Source organism: Oryctolagus cuniculus, chromosome 16 (genome assembly GCF_964237555.1).
Source record: "Oryctolagus cuniculus chromosome 16, mOryCun1.1, whole genome shotgun sequence".
NCBI classification, from domain to species: domain Eukaryota; kingdom Metazoa; phylum Chordata; class Mammalia; order Lagomorpha; family Leporidae; genus Oryctolagus; species Oryctolagus cuniculus.
The window spans coordinates 60,457,823-60,477,806 of NC_091447.1; the positions used below are offsets into that span (position 1 = coordinate 60,457,823).

At 65.5% G+C, this 19,984-nt stretch overlaps 1 protein-coding gene across 4 annotated transcripts in view; it reads right to left on the reverse strand.

The window, feature by feature from the left end:
* Nucleotides 1–5,686: 5,686 nt before the first annotated feature.
* The window catches only part of RFX2 (regulatory factor X2), a 71,007-nt gene continuing 56,709 nt past the window's right edge, over nucleotides 5,687–19,984 (reverse strand). For 3 of the 4 annotated variants that reach the window (XM_070058727.1, XM_070058730.1, XM_070058728.1), the window contains exons 6-18: nucleotides 19,462–19,536; nucleotides 16,012–16,193; nucleotides 15,614–15,733; nucleotides 14,295–14,410; nucleotides 13,033–13,151; nucleotides 12,316–12,428; nucleotides 11,762–11,916; nucleotides 10,298–10,395; nucleotides 8,559–8,708; nucleotides 7,958–8,166; nucleotides 7,180–7,333; nucleotides 6,344–6,386; nucleotides 5,687–6,136 (exon numbers count right to left, since the gene is read on the reverse strand). In XM_070058727.1, coding sequence (XP_069914828.1) covers nucleotides 6,027–6,136; nucleotides 6,344–6,386; nucleotides 7,180–7,333; nucleotides 7,958–8,166; nucleotides 8,559–8,708; nucleotides 10,298–10,395; nucleotides 11,762–11,916; nucleotides 12,316–12,428; nucleotides 13,033–13,151; nucleotides 14,295–14,410; nucleotides 15,614–15,733; nucleotides 16,012–16,193; nucleotides 19,462–19,536 — 1,644 coding nt within the window. In that variant the 3' untranslated portion in view covers nucleotides 5,687–6,026. The remainder of the gene's footprint in view (nucleotides 6,137–6,343; nucleotides 6,387–7,179; nucleotides 7,334–7,957; nucleotides 8,167–8,558; nucleotides 8,709–10,297; nucleotides 10,396–11,761; nucleotides 11,917–12,315; nucleotides 12,429–13,032; nucleotides 13,152–14,294; nucleotides 14,411–15,613; nucleotides 15,734–16,011; nucleotides 16,194–19,461; nucleotides 19,537–19,984) is intronic. The other variant, XM_070058729.1, reaches the window with a different exon arrangement.

Here is a 19,984-nt window from a genome sequence, read left to right on the forward strand (position 1 = left end):
CCCCCAGCCCGGGCACCCAGCTTCTCGGCTTCATCCTACTCAGTTCCCCCAGGGATGGGGGCCCATTTTTCTTTTGGTTTACGCCTGAGTCGAGTGGATGCTTTGTCTCATTCTGAGAAAACAAGCACTGAGCCAGGAGTAGGAGATCCTGGCGGAACACAAACCGGAAGACAAAGCCGCGTTTAAACAGCCTGGCAGAGAGCAGCGTCTGCCCGGTGCCCAGCCCGGGGCCGGGAGGTAACGGGGATTAGTGAGGCATTAAGGGGGCATTAAAGGCGCATTATCACTCAATGGAAACTTTCCCCTTGACAGGTTGAGAGGCGGTGACGGCGGGTGGAAGCGGAGCCATCGCAGGCCGCGTGACTGTCACTCTACGTCCCCTGGAGTCACAGCGCACGCCGCCGCCCGCCCACGGCTTGGGAAACTCCCAGAAATGTGTCATCACTTCCTAAATATAATCCACTTGTGGCTGGCTTTGTTTTTTTAAAAAGGTTTATTTTAGTTATTTGAGAGGCACAGCGACAGGGAGACGGAGAGGCACAGAGGTCTTCCGTCCGCCGGTACACTCCCCAGGTGGCTGCCAAGGCCGGGGCGGATTCGGGCTGAAGCCAGGAGCCAGGAGCGCCCCATCTGGGTCTCCAGGGACCCAAGCACTCGGGCCATCTCCACTGCTGTCCCGGGCGCATTAGCAGGGAGCTGGATCGGAAGTGGAGCAGCCGGGACTCAGACCTGTGCTGTCACGTGGGATGCTGGCATCCCAGGCAGTGACTTAACCCACCGCGCCAGGATGCCGGCCCCACTCTTGGGGCTTCTCCGGGGACACGGGAAGACAGGCAAGCCCTCCGCCCGGTGGCCAACAGTGCCAGGGCCACCAGCCTCGGCCTCTGTGTGGACTCTTCTGCAGAGACCCGCGAGTCCACACTCGTTCATGCTTGCCAGGTGCCAGCGGTGGTGGGGTTTCGCCTCACCGTCAGGCAGCCTGCGCCCCGACCCGGACTCCTGAGCCCAGCTCCCGGCGCCCGCCCACCCTGGGAGGCAGCAGCGAGGGCTCAAGGACCTGGCTCCCTGCTGCCCACGTGGGAGCCCCGGATGGAGCTCAAGGCTCCTGGCTTTGACCTCAGTGTGGGAAGTGGGCCAGCAGAGGAGAGGTCGGCCTGTTTCTCTCAGCTAGGCACATGGAAATGTCCAGGGAGCACACGCTCAATCAGTCGACGCCAGTTAGTGGCCGGTGCTGTGGCGTAGTGGGCTAAGCCTCCGCCTGCAGTGCCGGCATCCCATATGGGCTCCAGTTTGAGTCCCGGCTGCTCCACTTCCGAGGCCTGGGGAAGCAGTGGAGGATGGCCCAAGTGCTTGGGCCCTGCACCCGCATGGGAGACCCAGATGGAGCTCCTGGCTCCTGGCTTTGGCCATGCACTGTTGCAAGTAGGTAAACAAAGTGACCGCTTGGGTAGACAAGTTGGCCAGAGGTGTCCCTGGGAAAAGGAACAGGCTATGTCAGAGAGCTACCACTAGGCGGCGGCAGAGGACTGCGATGAATCAAACATTTGGCTCTAGGGGGTGAAAAATCAGTTCTTTTCCTGAATTTGCTAAGACTCAAAGGCTGCGTGGGGAGCCAGGTCGCGCGGCCGACGTGGGGAGTCTTGCGCAGGCCTTGGTTGCTGCCAAGGTTCAAACCCCACCTCTGGCGACCGTCCGTGCAGGGGAAATGTGCTGGGAGGTGGCGACGCTGCTCATGAGATGTAGGAGAAACGAGGGAAACCTGGGCAACTCGGGGGGGGGGGGGGGGGCTGGGAGCTGGGACCACGCGGCAGGATCAGAAGGCGCCTCCCTGAGAACCCCCGGGCTCCCACGGCTTCCAGTCCCGTCATTCGCTGACATTTGTTTAAAAGGCAGAGCGAGAGAGATCTTCCATCTGCTGCCCCGCTCCTCAGATGTCTGCAAAAAGCCGAAGCTGGGCCAGGCTGAAGCCAGAAGCAAGGACCTCCATCGGGTCCTCCACGGGGCCCTCTTCTGCTGCCTTCCCACAGGCATTAGCAGCAGGGAGTGGGATCGGAAGTGGAGCAGCCGGGACTCGAACCCGCACTCTGATATGGGATGCTGGCTTTGCAACTGGGGTGGTGGTGGCTCAACTTGTTGTGCCACAATGCCCACCTCAATCAATTCAGCTTTTAAAAAAGTCAATGAATGGGGCCAGCATTGTGGCACAGTGCATTAAGCTGCCACCTGCTACGCTGGCATCCCATGTGGGCGCCGGTTCCTGTCCTGGCTGCTCCACTTCCGATCCAGCTCCCTGCTAATGCAGAGACGCAGTAGAGGATGGCGGAGTGTTTGGGCTCCTGCCGTCCACGTGGGAGGCTCAGATGAAGCTCCTGGCTCCTGGCTGTGGCCTGGCCCAGCCCCGGTCATTGCAGCCATCTGGGGTGTGAAGCAGTGGATGGAAGAGTTCTCCTTCTCTGGAACTCTTTGAAAATATACAGATAATCTTTTTAAAAATCCATTCATTTGAAAGCAGAGTGACAGAGAACACACACACACAGGGAGACTGCTCCTCTGCTGATCGCTCCCCGAATGCCTACAACGGCCAAGGCTGGGCCAGGTCTCCATCCGGGTCTCCCACATGGACGGCGGGGCCACCTGCTGCCTCCCAGGTGCATCAGCAGGGAGCCGGGACTCGATCCCAGGCAGAGAGGGGACGCGGGTGTCCCACGCGGCGGCTGAGCCACCCCTCAGCTGGGTTCCTAGGGCAGCGAGGCCGAGCACGCGGTTGGCTCTCCGCACCGCCGGCCCGTCGTCTTCGAGATGCCGAGACCAAGGGCACGCGGCCAGGGGAAGCCTGCCCCTCCCCAGACCTCCGTGTTCTCCCAGGCCTGCTCCAGCCAGGCTCATGCTGCAGCCCCGGTACCGGCCTCCCTGCTGCTCCCCACCCGCGCTGATCCCTCTCCTTCCCCCAGGAACCGTCTCCCTCAGCACACGAGAGCTGGTTTTTAAAGCCATGGCAAAGAGGCGCACGTTTGGCACAGCGTGTAATACGCTGCTTGGGACACCTGCATCCCACTCCTGGGTTCCAGTCCTGGCTCCGCTTCTGATTCCAGCTCCCTGCTAGTGTGCACCCTGGGAGGCCGTGCGATCAAGGACTTGGGTCCCTGCCACCCACAGGGGAGCCCCTAATGGGGTCCGGGGCTTCTGGCTGCAGCCTGGTCCACCCCTGCCTGTTGAGGGCGTTTGGGGAGCGAACCACAGGCTGCAAGACCCCTCTCAAGGAAGTAAAAACCGTGACATTAGGCTGTGAATGCTCTGCCTTTGTGGGGGGATTTTTTTTTTTTTTTTTAATTTATTTGAAAGGCAGAGTCAGAGAGACAGAGACGTGCGTTCTTCCATCTGCTGGTGCACCCCCCAGTGGCCAGGGCTGCTCCAGGCTAAAGCCAGGAACCAGGAACTCCTTCCGGTCTCCCACGTGGGTGGCGGGGGCCCCAGCACTTGCACCATCACCTGCCGCCTCCCACACACGTTAGCAGGAAGCTCTTTCGGAAGTGCACCAGCTGGGATTTGAACCGGTGCTCTGATACGTCACAGCTGGTGGCTCAGCTCACTGTGCCACGGCCCCGGACCCTGCGAGGAGGTTAAAGCTGTCACAGAGGCCAAGCGCAGCTCCTCTCTCTCTCTCTCTCCCCCGACCCGTGACACCGGCCTTCTCAGCCTCCAGAGCCAGGAGCCAGGGCCATCACCCCGATCAACGGCCGGGACCCGGGCTGTGACATCCTGTGACACCCGACCTCCTAACCTGGGCCACTGTCTCTCCCCGGCCTGCCTCAACGGGCACCTGACCCGCGTCCCTGCTTGCGGCTTCTTTGTGGCCCATCCACAGAGCCACGGTAGGCTACCCTCAAGTCCAGCGTGGCTGACACCAGACAGCTGCCTCCCCGCTCCGGGGACCCCCGCCCCGCCCCGCCCTCGCCACCTCCTCCCAGACACCCGCCTCCTGCACTCATTCGTGGGCGCGCTCACTGCTCTGCGTGGGAACAAGGACCACAGCCCTGCCTCCCCAGGCGCTGGTTCCTGGGAGGTGGGCCCTGACAGCCCGGGCCACGCCCTCACCAGCCTCTGAGACCCCCCTGCAGGGTCTCCTGCCTGCCCTGCTGCCCTGCCCTGGCTCGGTGGCCATGGCTGGAGCAGCCCAGCCACGAGGGCCCCGGACGGGGCAGGAGAGTGTGCGGGGGGCCTGGAGCTGCCAGCGGGGGTGGGGAGGGGAGAGAGGGGCCTGGGCTGGGGGTGTGGGACACAGGCCTGGCACCTGGGAAGCTGCTTTGAGGGGCAACTGACGGACTTGCATCCGCCTTTCTGGAACATTCTATCCGAGGCCCTCCTCCTCCCTAAGGCCGTCCCTCCCTCTTCCGGCCCCCCCCAAGCAGTAACCATGGCGTCAGCTCAGCTGCCTGCCCCACCCCATCCAGTCAGGCTCTTCTGAGCTTGCCTATGTTTCAACACAGGGTCAAGGAATTGGGAAGTCTGGCCCTGTGCCGCAGGCACGGAGGAAGCCCTGGGCCCGGCCCTTACCCGGCGCTATCCGGGCAGGGCTGGGCAGCCTGGCTCGGGGCTGGCCTGGCCCAGGCTCCCGGGTGTGTGTGTGTGTGTGTGTGTGTGAACAGGTGCACCCGGATGCTTGTGCTGCCGACAGAGCGAGAACAGGGCTGTGACCCGGCGGTCACTCCAGGCCTCCTTGTGGCCCCTGCAAAGGACGAGACGGAGCCTAAGACAAACACAGTCTGTATTGGTCACTCCGAGTGGGAGCCAAGAATACATTAACCGAGGCCGCGCGTGCCTCCCGGGAGGGGCGCGCCTCTCAGACATTCTTCTGTCTGCTTCCGTCCAGGTCTCCCAGGGCAAGACCAGATGAACGCTGCAGTTACCAGCAACTGTCTGCTTCTACCACGAGCCCGCCTCTGCCTCCCGGCAGCCCTGGCGCAGAGGCGGGCGCTTCCAGGCCACGGGAGTTGGCATTAGTACCTTCTGAGCGTCGGGAACGAAGTATTTGGGACTGAATATAGTGCAATAGACACATTCGTAAGCAACCTTCTAAGAACAATTAGAGCACAAAACTATGGTATGAACATTTTCCAAACAGAGAAACCACTGGGTCGCGCGGACGGAGCTCCCGGGGCCGGAGGCCGGGCTGTGTCTGCGAGCGGTTTGCAGGGAAGCCCAGGACGCGGCTGCGGGCAGCGGAATTCCGCTCAGGCCCTCGCGAGTCCGCAGTGCGGACTGTGAGGAGGACCCAAGGACTCGGCAGGGCTGGGGTGCTGGGAGGGTTCCTGCCGAGGGGGCTTCCTGGAAGCCTGGAGCCAGGCGCAGGCACGATGCCCGGGGGCAGAGGCTCCGGCCCCCGAACACACTCACTCCGACGCTGACCGTGAGCTTGGACTCCAAGCCCCCACCGTGCTGACGAAGCCTCTGGCTCTGCTGTCTAAGGACAGCGCCCAGTGCAGGGTCCCTTTCTGTCGCTTGTCCTGCCGGACCGCGGACCCATGCAGGGCCGTGGCAAGGGCAGCCGCTTCCGGAGAAGCCTCTGGTACCTGGGACGGGGCTCCTGGCGCACCAGGGAAGGCCACAAGGGGCACACTGGGTGGGTCCCTGGTGCCCTTGGCCCCTCGCAGGACCCAGCGGGGAGTGGCTGCCCCTCCCTTCCAGGTTTTTCCTTTTTAAATCAAGGTGAGGTTTTTGGTACCTGCTGCAACCAAGGTGGGGACCAGCTCTCAGCGCGGCCCCTCCCTGCTCTTAAAGGGACAGGGACCAAGACCCCCACTGCCAGCAGGTGTGCTCAGGACAGGGCCCGGAGACCTGTGGGGGCACCGGGCACCCAGAAGACAGCCGCGGCGACCATCTCTCCTACAACATTCTCTCCTCCTCGGTGGGCGCGCCCCTGGAGGCAGAGCGGACAGCACGTCCTGGAAGAGGCACTGCGGTGGAGTGGGGCAGTCCAGTCCTCAGGGCGCCGGGCGGGCGGCGTCTCCCGGAGCCCACGCTCCGTGCTAGACGCCCTGCAGGGGGTGGCTCGGCTCGCTGCGCTCCCGCTTCACCAGGGGCTCGCCCAGGCCGCGCTCCCCGGCCGCCTCACCGCCTCGCTCCTGGCTCACGTCGTCTGCGGGGCCACCGGGGGCGGGGGGAGAAGCGAGGGGTCAAGGCCTGGGGGAGCCGCAGCAGCCGTCCCCAGCCTGCCCGCCCACCCGGGAGGGTCTCTGGCCACGCCCTCCCTGGGCTCCAGCTTCTGGAGCCCCTGGCCCCCTGCCCCCCCCCCCCCCCCCCGCACGGGGAGAGGGCGGGGCCAGGGACGCCAGCACACACCCACCTTTGTCCAGCAGCGTCAGCGACAGGGAGGCGAGGTCGTTGAACTGCAAGAGAAACCCCGGGGTCAGGGGCGTCGCCCTCCATGGTCACCACGGGTTTGAGTTTTGTAGGTGACTGGGCAGCTGGGGGCCACCAGGCCGGCTGGGGGTGGAGCCCGGGGCACTGGTGGTGGCAGGGACAGGGAGCACCTGGGTGCCCGCCGAGCCTGTGCCGGAGCACACCCCCTTCCCGTGGGTTCTGGGCAGGCTGTGGGGCCCCTGGTTCCCACGGCCACAGTGAGGGCCCAGAGCTCAGTACCCGTCCGACCCCGCAGTCACACCCCTAGGGACAGAGTGGAGATGCAAACAGACGTGTGGACAAAGCCTCGTGTCCAGACGCGCCCAGCAGCGGGGCCGTGGCCGGGCCGCGTGGGCATGAGTGACTTGGAACGAGACCCACGCGCGGGGTTTCCCCCAGCGCCTCTCCATGAGCTTTTTCAAGACCCCAAGCTTCTGGTGTAGTGGACTAGCACACAGCCAGGAACAGGAACAGTGTGTGGGCCCTGGGGGACGCCACGCCCAGGGAGAGATGCAGACACAGAGGCCACGCCGTGTGGGGCTCCCCCGACAGGACGCGTCCCGGACAGGGGACTCCACGGGGACAGGAAGGGGGCGCGTGGTCACCGGGGGCTGGGGGAGGGGCCGAGGAGGGACCGGCCGCGGAGGTGAGCGTTCCTCCCGAGGTGGAATGTTCTGGAACCACTCAGAGGCTGCCTGTTGTGCTGTACTACACGGGCAGGACGTCCTCCAGGCCCGAGCGGGGCGGGGCGGAGGAGCTGGGGCCGGCCGGGCGCCTCACCTCGCCCATGACGGCGATGGGCGTCTCGCCGGTGGCCTGAGCCACGCGGTGCTCCACCAGGTAGAACATGTACTCGTCGTAGAGCAGCCGGATGAGGTGGAAGGAGCCGAAGCTGGCGGCGCTGCGCAGGGTCAGGTCCCGGATCACCATGGAGCTGCGGGCAGGGGGCACAGCCGCACGGCTCAGGGCGACGCGCTGTCCGCGGGGCAGCCTGGAAACCCCGGCGGCCCGGACAGCTGAGCATCCCCGGGGGCCCGTGACAGACCGGTGGGCAGAGGGCTGCCCTCTCGCCCCACAGACCACATGGGGTGGGCGGGGCCCGGAGCAGTCGGCGACAAAGCCAGCGGCTGTGGGAAACAGCGCCCCCAGGTGGCCGCGCCGGCCTGCGGCTACTCGGGGATCCCGGCCGTGGGAACCGAGAAACTGCGGGTCTCCTGGGCTCCCCCACCCACCGGCTCAGGCAGGGGGTAGGTGCTGGGGACACCGCAGGGGACAGAGCAAGAGGCCAGCTCTTGGGAACCTGTGGGACTGGGGAGGAGGCAGGCAAGAGCGTGGACCGCAGAGAGCCATATGCAGAACCAGGGCACCGGGCAGACGGTGACAAAGGCCACAGAGGCCACGCTGCTGGACCGGGGGCAGGAGGGTCTCTGAGGACGGTAAGCCGCGTGGCTGCCTTGGGGGAAGCTCGCATCGTTACCTCTGGCCTAGACACCTGCCGCTGGGCCCCACTGCCCCTGAGCCGCGCGGAGGCCCCTCCCCCAGGCCCCGCAGGACGCACCTGTAGAAGGACCACTTGAGCAGGAACTGGCGGGCGGCCTTGGGGAAGCTGGGGCTGCCCGCGTGCTGCTTCAGCACCTGGGTGACCACGCCGTCCAGCCAGCGCGCCCACTGGTCCAGCGAGCTCTGCCGCTGCAGGGTCAGCTTGAAGTCCTGCTCCAGCCGCTGCACCACGCTCTCCTCACACTGGCACACCCACGAGGCCTGCTCCTGTGGGCGCACGGGGCCAGTGACAGCCCAGGTGCCGCTCGGGTGGCCGACCTTGTGAGCGCCACGCCCACCTCCAGGGTCGGGGGCGGAGCCACAGGGAGCCTGCCCCGCCTCCGGGCCTCCAGCGCCGGCCTTTCTGGACCAAAGCCAAGAGGACCGAACACTGGGGTCGAAGGCTTGCACCTGCACGCCCCCGCCCAGAGGATGGGGCTGTGCGACCGGCATTGGCCGGGATGCGGGGCTGGGACCCTGGTGGCCAGGAGCCTCCGAGGGAGGATGGGGCACTTGGGAGCCGGTGCAGAGGACCCCGCGGGGGCACTGGGTTCGGCGAGGGCCCAGGTGTGGGGGTTGCTGGCTTTCTGCAGGGGGGAGACCCCGCCCCCAGGAGGCACCTGCACGTTGGCGAAGTCCACGCGGTTGAGGTCGCTCAGCATCTGGTTGATCTGGGACGTGTTCTGCAGCACGGCGCGCGCCGCCTGCGCCAGGTGGTTCAGGGACGTGTAGCGCCGCAGCGTCTGCGCGAAGGCGCTCACCACGCCCACCTGGAACGCAGCCGGGTGCGGGTGGGTGCGTGACTCAGCCATGGTGCAGGCAGGAGCTACAGCCAGGCCGCGCCTAGACCCTCACCACTGCCGTGTGACCAGGAGGGGGACACTTCATTGGCCCCTGGAGCTCACAGCTGGGCGTCTGGGAGGTGACTTCATGGGGGGGGAGCCACCCGCGGGGTCAGCGTGGGACGGGCCGCCCAGGGCCCTCCCAGCGCCTGGGCCCTGCTCTCTGGAATCCACGCCTCCAGAACCATGAGCCAAAACAGACTTTTTTAAAAAAGAAATTTATTTATTTGAAAGGCAGTGTGACACACACACACACACACACACACACACACACACACGGTCTTCTGTCCGCTGGTTCACTCCTCAAATGGGCCAGGCTGCGGCCAGGAGCCTGGGACTCCAGCCGGGTCTCCCTCGAGTCACTCCTGCTCTCCCAGGTGTAACGGCGGTGAGCTGGCTCAGAGCCGGAGCAGCCGGGCCGGAACCGTGCTCCTCTGCGGGACTGCGGCGGTGCCCACCTCCTCCCCTACACAGGAGCCCGCCTCGGGGTTGCGGCGTGTTTCCGGCTGGGAGCAGCCACTCTGCTCTCTGGACTTGCTGTGGAAACCGCAGCTAGGGGGACGGGTGTCCATCTAGGGGGACGGGCGGCCGTCCTGGGGCTCAAGCTCCCGCGGCCCAGCCTCAGCACCGGCTACGGCGCACCCTGGGAGGCAGCAGTGCCGGCTCACATAGCTGGGCTTCCGCCAGCCACCTGGAGGCCTGCGTGCCACTCCGAAATCCTGGCCTTGCCCGGCCCAGCGCCCGCTGCTGTGGCCACTGGGGCAGTGATGGGAGAGTTCTGTCAGTGTTGGTATCTCCACGCCCTGACTCTGCCGTTCAGGTCAACAAACAAGCAAAGCATTCCAGCCACTGGGAGACGCGGTTTGGGGCCTGGCCTGGGAGCGTGCAGGCGACCGTCCAGGGACCCCAGGGTCCTGAGGTCAACTCCAGAGCGCAGGCAGCGACCAGGCGCCCAGAGGCTGGCCCTGCCCTGAGCCCCAGCTCCTTGGGAGGTGGTCACGGCCGGTGCTGCGGCCGGGGTGTTTCAGCCGCCTCCTGCAGGGCCAGCCTCCCGTATCGGAGCGCCGGTTCGAGTCCCGGCTGCTTCACTTCCCATCCAGCGCCCTGCTGATGTGACCGGGAAGGCGGCAGAAGGTGACCAAGTGCTGGAGTCCCTGCCCCTGGCTCCCGGCTTCAGCCTGGCCCAGCCCTGGCCACTGCGGCCATTTGGGGAGTGACCCAGTGGATGGAAGATCTCGCGCTCCCTCTCCCCACCCCCACCCCGCCCCGTCACTCTGCCTTTCAAATAAACACATGCATAAAAAATAGAAAGGAGAGGTTCTCAGGGACGATGGGTACCCCGACTTTCCCCAGGGAGGCTGCCCCGCTGCATCTGACGTCCCGCAAATGCCCCTTCCACGAGGGGCACAGACACTGTGTTGTGAGTTGGCTGGAAACTGTCCCTCAGGCGCCAGCCGTGCTGGCCCTGTACCACCCAGGGTGCTCGGGTCCCTGGGATGGGGGCGCCTCCCCCTCACCTTGGTCTGGATGACACGCTGCGGGAAGTCACTCATGGCGTTTGTCAACCAGCCCTCCAAGCTCTTGGCAAAATTCCTGATGGCCTGAGTCAGGGTGCCTGGGAGGCACAAACCCTGAGTTAACCCAGGGCGGGGCAGGCAGGGGCCCGCCCAACACCAGCACCCGACCCCCACCCACGGAGAGCCAGGGAGCAGGGCCCGGGCTGTGGGGAGCTCAGCCGGGGGGTGGGCACCAGCACCGCTGCCCGGAACGGGGTGTCCGCTCCCCAGGGACACTGGGCTGTGGGTGGGGCCAGGGACGCTGCTGCACACCCTGAGGGTCCCCAGGGCCCGGGAGAGACCCCCATGTGCACGCACACCCCCTCCCAACTCTCAAGTTCATGAGCGATTGCTGACAAGAAGCAAACCCTACTCAGAGCACTGAAAACAGAAGCAAAACTCGGAGAAGGAGGCAGAGCCCCCGTTCACAGGCCCCCGAGACGCCGCTGGAGCCGTGTGCAGCCGCCGGCAGCAGGTGCGCGGGAGACACCCGAGCTCCGCAACTCTCCAGGTTCTGCCGACAACAGAAAGGCCCAGCGACGGGCAGATGGCCTCCGAGGCCCGCCCCAGCTGCCTGGTCCACCGTGGAGACTGTGGGGCACTTGGCACCACTGCCCCCTCGTGGCGGGCGTTGGTATCGCCACAGAGGGCAGGGGTCTCAGGAAGTCTCCGTGGGTCAGCCAGGCTTCTCTGTTTCTCTCGCTGTGCCCTGTCACTCTGACCCCACCTCCAGGGTCCTCTGGGGACCCCCACGGTGCTAGGCAGGCTGCAGCCACGACCCTGGCTCCCTCTCTTGGTGTGCCTGTTCTCAGCAAACAGCCCACAGGGCCTCCAGGCACTGGGGCACGGCGGGTGCTGACAAACGTTGGGACCAAGGTGACAGCAGCCCCATCTGGGGTTGTGACGAGGCCACCCCTCAGCCAGCCTGGGTGCCCTCCAAGGAACCTTCCAGAAACTGGGTCTGGTCTTGGCCTACTCCTGGCAGTGAGCTGACCACGGTCAGAGCCACTAACTGTGGCCTCCCCCTCCTTGCAGGTCTGGGTCAGAAACGGAGAAACATGGAGGCAAAGGAAAGCCTGTTCCAGCGACACCAAGCGGCCGCGGACGCACAGGGCAGGCGGGGAGGGGCGGCCGCGGCCCTGCGTGGGCCTCCGCACTGTCCACCACAGCGCGGGGCTCCAGCCGCAACTCGGTGCCGGACGCCAGCTCCCTGCGCATGCGCACCCTGCGAGGCAGCAGTGAGGCCCGGGTGCCCGGCCCGCCACCCCCGTGGGAGCCCTGGACTGAGCGCCTGGCTCTGGCCTGGCCCAGCCCCCGGCTGCTTGGGTGTCTGGGGAGCGAACCAGCAGATGGAAGTCTCTCTCTGTGCCTTCTGAACGCCTGACTGAACACCCCGCGAGGCGAGGCGCGGCGCGGCGCGCTTACTGGGCACGGGCCGCAGCACGTCGGGGATCAGGATCTCCACGAGCGCCTGGTACAGGATGTGGTCGCAGCTCCTCATCCACTTGAGGATGGGGTCGTACTTGCACAGGGACACCAGCTTGTCCTTGGGGAGGAGCGCGCCTTCGGGCTCTTCGTCACTGCGGCCGAGGGGCGGGTTAGCGCGGCCGCCCCACCCCCAGCGCCAGCTCCCGGACTTCCACCCGCACCCCCAGCTCTTCGCTCGGACCCCTCTGCAGGCCGCAGGCCCGTGACACTCGGACGCCCCAAGCTTGGCCCTGTGGACCCGCGCCGCGCGCCCCTGCCGTGGCCACGCCCACTGCCTCAGTGCAGCTGCGCGAGGACCTCCCCTGGACTGAGCTCGGCCCCCTCCGACCCCTCCCCGCTGACCCTGACTTGGAAACCTGCGGGCCAGCAGCCCACGCGGGCGGCAAGGCGGCTCAGCCCCGGTGCCGAGCGCTCGCGCCCGCGGGGGCCAGCAGGTGGGTGGCGCCTGCGGGTTACATGGGCAGTGGGCAGCGGCGGGACAGGGCGGTCACCTGGCAGGGAGCGAGGCGGGGCCGTCGCTGGCCGGGCCTTTGGCGTTCCAGAAGGAAAGCCACAGCTTCTCAATGTAGTGAAACTGCAGGTTCACGACCACGTCCAGGGTGGCCTGGAAGCGAAAACCGAGGGTCAGGCGGCCGGCGGGGCGGGGGCACGAGCACACGGCTCCGGGCGGCGGGGTTGGGGGTGCGGGGGATGCAAGCACGCGGCTCCGGGCGGCCGGGTGGGGGGGGGGACACAAGCACGCGGCTCCGGGCGGCCGGGTGGGGTGGGGTGCGGGGGACACGAACACGCGGCTCCGGGCGGCCGGGGGTGGGGTGGGGTGGGGTGCGGGGGACACGAACACGCGGCTCCGGGCGGCCGGGGGTGGGGTGGGGTGGGGTGCGGGGGACGCGAGCACGCGGCTCCGGGCGGCCGGGGGTGGGGTGGGGTGGGTGGGGGACACGAGCACGCGGCTCCGGGCGGCCGGGGGTGGGGTGGGGTGCGGGGGACACGAGCACGCGGCTCCGGGCGGCTGGGTGGGGTGGGGTGCGGGGGACGCGAACACGCGGCTCCGGGCGGCCGGGGGTGGGGTGGGGTGCGGGGGACGCGAACACGCGGCTCCGGGCGGCCGGGGGTGGGGTGGGGTGGGGTGCGGGGGACGCGAGCACGCGGCTCCGGGCGCGGGGGCGGGCGCGGGTCTCTGAGGCGCCCCGGGGGACGCGGGCCGTCACCTCGCAGTGCCGTCGGTACGCCAGCTGCAGCGTCTTCACGTCCTGCAGCGTCACGCTCCCCTGCAGCAGCACGCTGCCCAGGTCGGGCGCCGGGAACTCGGGGAACACGTGGGAGACGTCTGCGGGCGACGCGGGGAGTCGGCAGTGGGGCTCTGCCCGCTGCTCCCACGCGCGAGCCCTGGGAGGCAGCAGCCAGGGCTCAAGGGCTGGGGCGCCTGCACCCGCGTGGCAGAGCCGGCTGGAGTTCTGGCTCCTAGCTCTGCACTCAGCAGCTCCGCGGGGTGGCCAGCTGACCGGACCCCTGGGCAGGAGGCCGGTGGCAGCGCCCCCTGCAGGGACCTCCGGAGACGGCTGGATCCATCCATCCTGCAAGGGGGCCAAATCCTGCCGCGCCCCCTCCCCAGTTCTCAGTGACCACGGTCACCGACCACGCCCGGGTGCCGTGTGCGGGTATTCTCATATCTCGGGGCACCAGAGAGAGGGCCTATCTAGAACTTTCTAACTTTTTTACTGGAAAAGTTTTTTAAAAGATTTATTTTATTTATTTGAAAGGCAGAATTATGGAGAGATCTTCCATCTGCTGGTTCACTCCCCAGATGGCTGCAATGGCCAGTAACGGGCCAGGCTGAAGCCAGGAGCCTTGAGCTCAACCCACGGCTCCCACGTGGCTGCAGGGGCCCAAGCACTGAAGCCGTTCTCCGCTACCTTCCCAGGCCACAGCAGGGAGCTGGATCGGAAGTGGAGCAGCCGAGACTGGAACTGGGGCCCATATGGATGCCCGCGCTGCAGGTAGTGGCTTAGCACGCTACACTACAGCACCAACCCCTGAAATATTTGTTCTCCTGCACTTGGAAGGCAGACACAGAGAGAGAGGGTGGGTGGGTGGTCTTCCATCTGCTGACTCACTCCTTGAATGGCTGCAGTAGCCAGGGCTGGGCCCTGCGGAAGCCAGGAGCCAGGAACTCCATCCAGGTCTCCCGCGTGGTGGCAGGGACCCCAGTACTGGGGCCATCACTACTGCCTCCTAGGGGGTGCCTTAGCAGGGAGCTGGAGGTGGAGGTGGAGCCGGGACTCAAACCCAGGCCCTCTGATACGGCATCCAAGCAGGGCCTAACCACTGCACCCACTGCCCGGCCCCAACCACTGCACCCACTGCCCGGCCCCAGAACTGTTCCCAACCCCTGGCTGAACACTGCCGGCGCCGCCAGGCGTGAGCACCCGCCAGTGCAGCGCTCCCCGGGGCGGGGGCTGGCGCCGCTCACCTATGTACTGCTGGTGGTGCTGGCTCTGGGCGGCCGTGGCCTGCTCGGGCGTGCTGTGCAGGCTGCTGTGGGCACTGCTGTCCCCAAGGCTGTCCGTCTTCTGGGCGGGCCGATACCTGGGCGGGGACACATGGTCACCACGAGGCCCGCACAGCCCAGCCTGGGATGGCCCGAGGGCAGGGCACCGCGCAGGGGTCAGCTTGCGGGGTTGTGCTCCAGGAAACACAACACAGCTTTGTTTACGTGTACAATTCCGTGGCGTAAGCACATTCCCAAGACGGCACGGCCATCACCACCATCCGTCTCCAGAAATTCTCATTTTCCCATGCGGAAACTCTGCCCCGTGAGACGCCCCCCGGCGCTACTTCCTGCCCCCGTGCATCCCACAATGGCAGGGACCTCCTAGGAGTGGACTCCCACAGGGCTTGTCCTCGTGTGTCTGGCCTGTTTCCTGAATTCCATCCACCTCGGAGCAAGGTCAGACTTCCTTCCTTGGAAAGGCTCAGCACTGGCCTATCGTGTGGACGGGCTACACTGTGGGCACACCCACCCACCCATCTGCCACCCATCCCTCCACCCAGCCACCCAAACATTGTCCATCCGCCCAACTATCCATCCATCCACCCGCCCACCTACACATCTATCTGTCCATCCATCCTTCCACCCGTCTATCCATCCACCCATCTGTCCATCACCCAAACACCCATCCGTCTATCTGTCCATCATCCATCCACCCAAACACCCATCCGTCTATCTGTCCATCATCCACCCATCCACCCATCCGTCTATCTGTCCACCCATCCACCCATCCACTTACTCTCTCGCCCGCCCCCCGCCCAGGAATGCGTCCGCCCGTGTCTGCACGCCCCGTGGAGCATGGGCTGCCCAGTGCAGGGATGTTTGGAGAGCTCCGTCCTTGGCGGGGTTTGTCCCCGTGTGAACGCCCTGGACGCTCACAGACTCGGATGGCTACGGCACCTTCAGGCACTGTCTAGCCGGTCTTACAGGACAACCATTGCACGTGTGGTCTACTGCCCGGAACGTGACGCGGCACACGACCGTGCCAGAGCCCGAAACCGCCCTGAAAACTAACGGCTGGTTTTGCAAAGGGTCAAGATGTGAGAAATCTGTGAGCTGCTGGAGCGGGTAGCCCAGCCTTGCTTCGCCCTGCCTAGAGGGGACTGTGGCTTCCCCAGGACGCAGGCCACGGGGGTGGGGGTTCCCACACACACACCTCCCCCACCCTCTCCAGGGCAGACCCCGTCCTCAACCTCACACTTGGAGAACCTGTCCGGGCCGGCCTCGGCCGGGTCACCCACCTGGGCTTCTGGTGCGTGGGCTGCTGCCGCATGGCCATGTACTGGGTGTCCTCCTGGAGCCGGTTCAGGGGCGAGTCTGGCTTCAGCCGGATCCCATAGTAATGATACTTGGAGTTACCCCTGGAAATCAGGCAGGCCGGCGTCAGCTCCCCCGACCCGCGTCCTGACGGCAGGGGCGTGGCTTCCATGGCCACTCTGGCACTAGGTTTCCTGAACCCCGGGAGGCACTGATGGGAGACTGCAGATGCACGGAACTAAGCCCTCTAGGGCTTCAGCCCACACACACTCGGAGCGGCTCCAAGTTCACCAGGGGCGGCTGGTGGCCCTGTGGCTTCCAGCAATCCTGCGTCTGGGTGAGGAAGAGGGCGGCGGGCGCCAAGGGGGTCCCGGCTACCCACCTGGTGCCCAGCCGCCGCGTGCGCAGGCCCATGAACACGGAGCGGATGAGCTTCCCGAAGGACGCGGCGTTCACCGGGTCCAGCTTGTGCTCCTGGCAGTGCCGGAGGTAATGGTTGTACAGGGAGCTCCGCGGCAGGCTCACGCCTTCGGCAGTTTCGTAATTGTCCAACAGCCACTGCAGCTGGGCGGAGAGAGACAGGACCGCGCGTTAGTACCCTGGAGGGCACGGAAACACCCACTCGGGCTCACCCAGAGGACGGCGGCGGCGAGGACAGCCGCGTCTGCGCCACCTCGTCTGCCATCTCTCACGGCAACCGAGCGCTGCTGTTTCATCCTTCCCACGTCAGGCCCGGCAGGGTCAGTCCTCACGCATGCACACGCCACCACACGTGCGCACACGCCACCACACACATGCACACACGCCACCACATGTGCGCACACGCCACCACACCCCACTACACACACGCCACCACACGTGCGCACACGCCACCACACACATGCACACCCCACTACACACACATGCACACCCCACTACACACACAAGCCACCCCCACACCTGCAGCAATGGAGAAACTGGAAGATTAAAGGAAGCCTCCCGAGACCCATCAGCACGGCGCTCGGTGTTTAGGGTTGACAATGAACAGAGGGACCCACGTGTACCCATTTCCCCGACAGCCGGAGGCAAAACAGAGATTTAATAAAACACCTAAAGGCGAGTCCAAAGGCTGGCGAGAGTCTGGAGCTGAGGCCCTGGCTGGAGGTCAAGGTCAAGGTCAAGTCAGAGGTCTGAGAACCACCCACCCAAACCATGGGGCAGGTGCTGCTCCCGCTGCCCCGCGTGACCTTCACCGTGGCTGGGGGAGGCAGGAGCCACGTGCACGGAGCAAGGCTGAGTCCTGCCTGTGCGTCTGTCCCCTACCGCAGACCAGCTGGGAAGGACGGAAGCCTTGGGCTCCTTATGGAAACACAGTTTACTAGGTGGGGCCCAGCAGCTCCTCCAGCGGAATGACAGACCTGGAGACACGGTGGCAGTCGGTCTGGGACAGAGCAGGCAGTCGGAGGTGGGACCAGACTTGCTCTCTGGCACTGAGGGCAGAGGACGGCGTCTCAGGAGCTGGGGGAGGAGGGTGCTGAGCCTGCCTGGGGAGGGCTGACAGGAGGGCCCCACCCTCTAGGCTGGGCTCCTGCAGACAGGGTCTCGGCTCCCGGCCCTCTCCCAAGGCTGCAGCTGTGCGCCAGTCTCTGTGCACGGTCGGATCTGCGCCCTCAGCCATCGGGGAACCTGGGGAGCAGGGAGCCCATGCCTTGGAGTCGGCCTCTGGTCTTGTCACTGGTGGCCTTGGTAGGCACCTCACCGAGCGCTCTCCTGCTCCCCACGCCCGGCCTGGCCGCCATGACCACATCTGGCCTCTGCAGCCTTCCCTGCCTCGCTCTGGGGAAGCTGGGTGACTCGGAACTGGGAGGTCAGCAGGTGCTGTCCCTTCCTCACCCTGCACTGCCCTGATGCTGTCTGGGCGGCGCCTCTCTGCGGCCACCGGGCACGGCCCTGGCCTTGGCGCTGGAGGAGCGGGTCCTCTCTCTGCCACCGTCCCCTCGACTTTCACTCGGTGCAGAGTCTGGGCGAGCAGCGGCTGCCCCATACTGGGCCCTCTGAGCTTGTGCAGGATCGGGGCTCGCACTGCTTTATTTACTGCTGGCCCCTCCCCACCCCCAGGTCCTCAAGAGTGCCCCGTGAGGGCAGAGGCAAAGCTGGCTCTGTCACTGTGCGGCCCAGGGTCTTGGAGATGCTTCCAGAACAGGCTGGGAAAGCCGGGCTGAGCCCAGGCACTCGCTGTGGGGAGCAGGAGGCGCCATTGCTCAGGGCAGCCCAACGTCCCAAGGGCCTGAGTGCCAAGGTGAGCTGGGCAGAAGCCAAATGACCACAGGAGGTTAGGCTTGGCGGCCGCAGGCTACAAAAAACCTTGGGCCAGGAGCCCGGGAGCTGGAGTCTCGAGCCTGTCCACCAGCCGGAGGTGACCAGTCGCAGGTCAGAAGCAAGGCCTGGAGAAGGCGACCACCTCCGTGCATCGCTGCCCCTCTGCCCGTGTTCTGTGCGTCAAGAGGAGGATTCTTCGCCTGGGTAAGGAGGGAGACGCTGATGTGGACAGATGCATGGTGTCTTGATGACGCGTTCTTCCCGCTGAGTGGAAGGTAACTGGGGACAGGACTGACCCAGACAGACCCTCAGGCAACCGCGGGTCCCATCTCCTCTCCGTGCACCGATGAGTGACCCCAAGGGGAAGCGGACTAGAACTGAATGATGGGGCCGGCGCCAGGGCAGAGGGTGAGGCCACTGCCTGCAGTGCCGGCATCCGACATGGGCACTGGTTCGAGTCCTGGCTGCTCCACTTCCGATCAGGCTCTCTGCTGTGGCCTGGGAAAGCAGTGGAAGATGGCCCAAGTCCTTGGGCCCCTGCACCCACATGGGAGACCCGGAAAGCTCCTGGCTTCAGGCTGGCGCAGCTCCAGCCATGTGGCCAACTGGGGAGTGAACCAGCAGATGGAAGACCTCTCTCTCTCTCTCTCTCTCTCTCTCTCTCTCTCTCTCTGCGTCTCCTTCTCTCTCTAACTCTGACTTTCAAGTAAAGCTTTATTTGGACATCAGCCATCACCAGAGTCTCTGAGGGGTCAGCGGTAGGACCGGGTGCAAGCAAAGTCAAACCCCACGCCAAGGGTGGGCGTGTGTGCCTGGGGAGGGCTAACAGGAGGGCCCCGCCCTTGGGGCTGCCCCCCCCCCCCAGCTGGGCTCCTGCAGACGCCAACATGGAAGGAGGAGTCACGTGCAAGGGGCAGGTTCGAGGAGCTGTGCCCTCCCCCCGCCACGTCATCGCCCGGGACGGAGGGCCTGAGCAAGTGCCTCGTGCAGTCCCCGCTGGCCACCGAGCTGCCCGGAGCCAGGGCTCCCCCAGCTTCCTGCACAGGCCCTACAGCCACGGGTCTTCTCCCTCAAGGCAGACAACGGCCAAGAACCTCCGATCGCTACAGCCGGCAGCTCTCAGTTGCTGCTACCCTTTGCTCAGGTGACCAGTTCCTTACAGCCTCGAAGCCAGGAAAACTGGGCTTCCCGATCCCTTTTTGTGGTTGCCCATTTCGGCGTTTGTTGTCTTTTTCGCGTGCGGCTGCACTGCCGGGCGCTTCCGCGGGAGCTCGCCTGCACTAAAGAGTCCCCGTGACACCCCGGCCGGGCGGCGTAAAGAGTCCCCGTGACACCCCAGCCGGGCGGCGCCGCCTCCTCTCAGCGCACAGACCCTGTCTTCACCGTCCCTCCCTGTGGAAGGAGACACTCGCTCGCTCGCTCGCTCCCTGCACACTGCTGGGCTGGGTCTCTTGCTCCCTCTCTGCCCTCCAGCGTCCTCTCCCTGTCTGGTTTTTACGCCACGAGCAGCCCGCCGAGGCCGACACACACTTACATGGCTGTTGAGTAAACCGCTTTTGTGTGATGTGATTCCTTCGCTTTTTTGGAGGTTTTCAATCGCCATTTCAAGCTACAGAAAATGTGTGCAGAGACAAGACAAAACAAAACGGGGGAAAAGGAAATCAGATGGTTAGCATGAGCCAAGGTCTGCTGTTACTAACATCCAAATAACGACTGCAGCTCCTCAGAATCACACAGGGCCGGTTCAGTGGTGAGCCCAGAGCCGAGCGGGGCGGGCCAGTACAAGCAGCAGGCTCAAGTCACAGGGTCAGAACTCGCCACCGCACTTCAGTTAGGCCGCCGGCAGCAGCGCCGGCGTCCCACACTGGAGCACCTGTTCGAGTCCCGGCTTCTCTGCTGTGGCCTGGGAAAGCGGTGGAGGACGGCCCAAGTGCTTGGGGCCCTACCACCCACGCAGGAGACCTGGATGGAGTACCTGGCTCCTGGCTTTGGCCTGGCCCAGCCCTGGCCATTGTAGCCACTGGGGGAGCAGACCAGCAGATGGAAGACATCTCTCT